General features: G+C 38.7%; 1 protein-coding gene across 1 annotated transcript in view; it reads left to right on the top strand.

The window, feature by feature from the left end:
• The first annotated feature begins 5,116 nt into the window (after window positions 1-5,116).
• The window catches only part of galnt18b (UDP-N-acetyl-alpha-D-galactosamine:polypeptide N-acetylgalactosaminyltransferase 18b), a 71,851-nt gene continuing 70,967 nt past the window's right edge, over window positions 5,117-6,000 (top strand). Inside the window, exon 1 of the mRNA XM_088412221.1 lies at window positions 5,117-5,551. Coding sequence (XP_088268347.1) covers window positions 5,308-5,551 — 244 coding nt within the window. The 5' untranslated portion in view covers window positions 5,117-5,307. The remainder of the gene's footprint in view (window positions 5,552-6,000) is intronic.

Below are 6,000 nucleotides of genomic sequence, written 5' to 3'. Positions count from 1 at the left end.
CTAAACTTACTTGCTTTTCATTGATTCTTGATTCTCCCGTCCAGACTTCCAACCCACCCAAAAGGAAAAAGATAAAGCGCACTTTAAAGTTGCAAAAGCCTTAGGTAAAAATAATTAAAAAAAAGAAATAGTCAAAAAATAGTCTGATTGTCACATACATTGAAATGTAGGCTCAGTAATCATTTGGTGATCTAACTCTCCTGAGTGTCAAGCAACATTGTTTTGTGTGATCTTATGATTGGAAAGATCATAGAAGAAAAATCCTTTCTCAGGGCATACACTCGATCATGAGGTCACTGAGCTGGTTCACACTTAGATTTGTAATATTAATAATGTGAATATGACTGCATAATTTTATAGCCTCAATGAGACTGAAATTCATTATTTGTTTTTCACCGCATACAGGGAGTCCTCCGCTTACGACGTGGATCCGTTCTTACGACGCGGTGTAACCCGAATTTCAGCGTAATCGGAACACCAAACAAATAATAACAATAAATACATATAAATCATAAATAAAATAAATATATTACTCTATACGTACTGCACTGAAAGTCTTGTACTACTGTTCTGCCTCTTTTTGCTGTTTTGTCAGATAAACTTTGGTTTGTTGTGTTTTTTTTTTTTTCTGAGGGGTACAACCGGAAACAACGCGGCGGCCATTTTTGCCCCAGTGCACTTGTGTGTCATTCTGTTACAAGACATGCAGACGAACAAGTTGGGCCCGTGGCCTGCAAGAATGGCAGTGGGGAGACAGGGTCGACCTCAACCACTTTTTGTCACTTTTATCACATTAACAAAACCCAAAAACGGAACATAGGTCTCTCTTGCGTGCAACAACTTGTTCGTTGGCGTTTCACCATTTTTAGACTGCTTAATAATGTTTCATTTTACTTTCATGGCGATGGCCTTATGAAGAATCTGCGTTACACTTTGGAGCCATAACGAAGGGCAAAAAGTTAAAAAAAAAAAAAGATCAAACGTGTGAGAGAGAAGAGAGAAACACAACCTGAGAGACGCTGTCTTCCTCACCCACAACCACCACAAAGCAAATCCTTCTGCTGCGTGCAAGAAATTAGTTCGCAATTGTTTACAACAAGCGTTCGTAACCTTGAAACATCGTAAATCGAGATTGTCATAAAACCGAGGGACCTCTGTACTCATCTTGTCTAAACTTTAAAATAATTACAATACTGTAATTACAAAAAGAAAACTTAGCACGATGAATTTGTCTGACTTGCAGAAATTAGTCCTTTTTTTTTTAACTCATTTGTCTTGGGCATGAGAAGAGACAATTATTTTTTGTTTAATCCGGCTGATCAGTTAATCATCACATTATTACAGCACTGACAGACCTCCATTGTTGTAAATGACTTCCGTCCAAGTCAGCATCCTGAGCTTAATGGCACACCAGGGCATCATTTGTACCGCAGGGGAGCTGAAATCCTACAATTTATTGACTTTCAGCACAACCTCTTGGGTTACGGGAAGTCATTAGACTAGCAAAAAAATCAGATAACAGACTTTCATCACATACTGCTCGCAAAGAGAAGAAACGCCTTTCTCATTGTGTTTGCGGAGCTGAATTTTCAGCGCGCTCCTGCACTCAGTTAAAGGACTGCTGTTGAACACACGCAGAGGTGGCATTTGTTTGTTACGCCCAGATTGTTGTTGAAAACTCATTCTGGGAAAGCTGATGTTCTTTGTATAAAAACACAAAGTATCAGCAATTATGATGTATGAATTTGAGTTGAAATAATTCCAGTTCATCGTGCGATGAAAATTAAGCGTTTGTGTCTTTTTCCATTTCGTCACACTCCGCAGTCGCACTAATGAGTTTGTTTTCACCCTACTATAATTGTAGTCTGCCACAATAATGTCCGATAAATGTTGCTGCCCTGTGATTGACAGCATCATTTAGAAAACAAAATGATAATTGGCAACTCTAATGATAGTTTTGCTCCACTTCACTGAGCATCATATGAATGCACAGAGGTGTGCTTTGCACACTTTGCATGTGTTTGACTGAGAAAGTCTGTGATAACCCAGAAAATATCAAGCATCTGTTTATGCTTGGACATACAGAACACAATGAGGCTAGTCATGACGGCAGAACCGATCTAACCTTCAGCAAACAAGGCGTATACTTTAACTCAAATTGGACAAAAATGAATAGGAAACAATTATTTATAAGAGGTGAGTTCTTTGTTTCTGTGAAGTCCCCCAAAAGAGAAACGTGCTTCAACGTTTTCAGATCAAGAGTTAAAAGCATTTTAATGTGCTATGGGACCTTTTTTTCATGCAAAACTCTGCACAAAGTGCATTCTAACTGTGCGCATCAGTGGGGATTTCTTTCTTTTGATATATTTTGTGGGTGTGAACATGGCCGATTTGTTTCCAAGCCAATGAAGGCGGCTCTGCTCATTCCTTTTATATTCAGTGCAGGAGAGCCACGTGCTGGAGTTCATGCAGAAGATAGAGGTGTGTAAAGTTCATTTATAAGGAACTGCTAGCAGACCTCTAATTGCAGATTATGTAGAGTTAGTCAGGGTGTCTATGACCTTTTAACCCACACTTGGAGCGGTCGTTTACAAACTATCATAAAAATGTTCATAAAAATAGCACAGTGGCAAGCAAGTTAGCAGAGCCGCCTCACAGAGAGGTCCGGCTCCGGTGGAGTTTGTGTTTTCTCCACATACCTACATGGATTTGCTCCTGGGTACTCTGGTTTCCTCCCACCTTCCAAAATTATGCAGGGTATTATATTATTATATTGGACACTCTAAATCATAGGTGTCAAACTCCAGTACTCGAGGGTCGGCATCCTGTGGGTTTGAGAGAGGGGTTGGAAAGCATGCAGGATACCAGCCCCCAACACCTCTCTTTTAAATTGTCTTGAGGTGTGTTTATGAATGTGATTTGTTGTCGCCTTTTTGTCCGTCTTTTTTTGCCCTGTGATTGGCTGGCAACCAGTTCATGGCGTACGCCGCACTTAATTGATAGGCTGCAGCATGACCTCGACCCTTGTGGGGATAAGCAGTCAAGATAATGGAAGGATGGATGCATGTATAGATGATCATAATTATCTAATTGATCAAAATCACCATACCCCAAACCTGTTTTTAGATGCCGAGTGTACCAAACTATAAGGTGCAAATATACATAAAAGAAAATCCCCACATTCTGCATAAACCTCTAGAAAGGCACATTCCCAAAAACCGGCCTACGAGACTTGAAAATGAAAATGAAGATGCACCCGTTTTTACGACAAGCGCAGGTGCACCCTTCTACAAAAGTAGATCTTTGTGTGTCAAAAAGTAAAAGAACCAAAACACAATAGGAAATAAAAGTAAGTTATTTCTGTATCCACACCACAATGTCTTTTTTGTAGAAATCATTTTGAAGTTGTAGTTTTTGCTTTTGCTTTCATGGGTTTCCCCAGAAAACATCTTTGTTGAGTTGCATTAAAGTCTTGAAATTGTCCTAAAGAGTGAATGTGACTCTCAATCAGCTGGGGTAGGATCACGTTTGCTCACAATCCGAATAATCACAAGTGCCGTAGAAAATGGATCAATGCATTAAAACATTAACCTCTCGCCTGCTCTTGGCGGTCATTAGGTCTTTATGGTTATTTATCGCATTCATCTCCTTTTTTTTCATACAAGCACGGCAAGATGCAGTGAATTGCTTTAAGCAAAACATAACTCCATAATAGTGATAATGGAAATACATCAAGCAATGCTTACAACATACTGTACTCTAATTGTCTAGGACTATTTTTGTACTTTCTAAATGTTTTAGTGTGCTCTCAGAGCAAAATCAGCCTGTGGTTTTCCTGCTGCATGCCTTAATGAGGACACAGACAGACACATTAGTAATGTTTACTTGGTTCATGTTACAGCCCTAGCCAGCCTGGAAGCAGAGGATGCTGACCTTCAGTGAGAAATACCAAGAGCAAAAAATGTTGATAGGCTTTCAGAAAAAAAACAAAAAAACATTTTATTCAAGTAAAACGTTGGGCCAATCATGAAGGAGTAGGGTTGGCGGTAAAGATTGATCAATATAGTGTTTTGGTAAAATGGGGTGCATGCTTTGGCTGCAATCAGCAGATTCATGGCTGCAGATGCCACTGTTTTCCATTGTCACCTTATATTTTTTTATATTAGGAACATACTTTCATGTCCTGTCTTCTTCCGAACCCAAATTATGTTCCTCATGCAACTTTTATATAACAACTAGCCTATGACTGCCATACCGCATCAATAAATATACATTATACAGTACATGTATTGGTTATTTTCATAATAAATTTTCTTTAAGAAATGAAAGTATTATTTCAAATACTAGAATTATTGGAAGTTGATGTCAATCAAACAATAGCAATAAGCCAGAACTGGTGCCAGGATGAGCCACACTTTTTGCATTCACACAGTAATAGACAGTAAAATAATCGGTGCTATTTTTGTGTATGAATTTCATTGTCAGAAGTATTGCATGTCTTTGCTGTTTTTACCAACGTATAAAGACAAGAGCATGAAGGTATTAGAATAGGATAATATACTGTATGCACGCAAATTGTTTAACTTTCATGATTTTTTTATGAAGCTAATGACTATGCTTTTACGGTTATGCATTTTTGCTTTTAAAATTATGCAAGAAGTGTGCCTCAGTGTGTCGCTACCATATGATAAGAATAGTATTTTATTGGAATACCACACAAATCAAATCATTAATGACTTTGCTAATCGGAGTTAAGCACTATTTTTTTCAAATGACTGTTTAGTTCAGTTACATTATGCATGAAGTCTACTCGGTGGGTAATACCTGCAAATAGTTTCCTTTTTTTAAAAATTAAATTCCATTATGATCTTACTTCATCACTGTACCAAAGGTTGAGTTAGTAGAATGCGATTGTGAGAGAAGATTTATTTAATTTATTTACAGAAATAGTAACCCTAGAGTTGCTGCAGGTCCAAGAGCGGCCAGTGAGCGAGTCTGTAACCGGGGAAGGAGGCGTGCTTCACGCAGCCAGTCCGTCATCTTCACGCCTCTCATTGGCTGCAGCGAGATGCTGGCCGCCTCTGTTTCTTTCGCTCCCTCATTGTCAAATGTTGTTGGACCTGCCGGAGCTTTGCGATGGCTCGACAGAGGTAGCGCTCACCTGTAGATGGTGCACCCCCAATTTGAAGATTTCGGATTATCACTGGATTAAATTCGCTTGAATATTTCACTTTTTTTTGCCGTTGTTTGGAGATTGTCGTGTATTTTTTTCTGAAAGAATTTGAACCTGTATGGAGGGATGTGGGCATGGCTTGCACGAGGAGAACCAAAACTTTGGTGTCCACATGCGTCATCCTGAGCGGCATGACCAACATTGTGTGCCTGCTCTACGTCGGTTGGGTAACTAATTACATCGCCAATATTTACATCAAAGTGCCCATGCCTTTCCCCGAGAAAAAGTTCGAGGAGGGGGACAAAAGATCAGGAGACACGCTCCGGCTCATGGAGCGACTTGATCGCCTGGAGAATGTGGTCAATCAACACATTCAAGGTAAATCAAATTAAATCGAAACAGATTGCTTGTAAAGTTTTTCGTCTCGTGCGTAACCTCACCTGAAGTGGAAAGTTGTGAGAGCCCGCTCGGGCCACGGGTGTGTGCGTGTGTGTGGGTGTGTGCCTGAGTGTGTGTGCAAGCCTTAATAGTTTATTAACATCAAATTTGTTTTGTTAGTCGCATAATGGAAGGATTCCTAACACGTCCCATTTAAAATAACTGTGTATATTTACACGATCTGCCCACTAGCCTGTAATGCTCTCTCTCTCTCTCTCTCTCTCTCTCTCTCTCTCTCTCTCTATCTATCTATATATATATATATATATATATATATATATATATATATATATATATATATATATATATATATATATATATATATATATATATATATATATATATATATATTTATTTATTTATTTATTTATTTATTTATCGAATTCAGC

This window comes from Hippichthys cyanospilos, chromosome 4, assembly GCF_059441005.1.
Source record: "Hippichthys cyanospilos isolate Australia breed blue-spotted pipefish chromosome 4, RoL_Hcya_1.0, whole genome shotgun sequence".
NCBI lineage: Eukaryota > Metazoa > Chordata > Actinopteri > Syngnathiformes > Syngnathidae > Hippichthys > Hippichthys cyanospilos.
The sequence above is the reverse complement of the archived record's forward strand: the minus strand, read 5'-3'. Positions and strand labels throughout refer to the sequence as shown.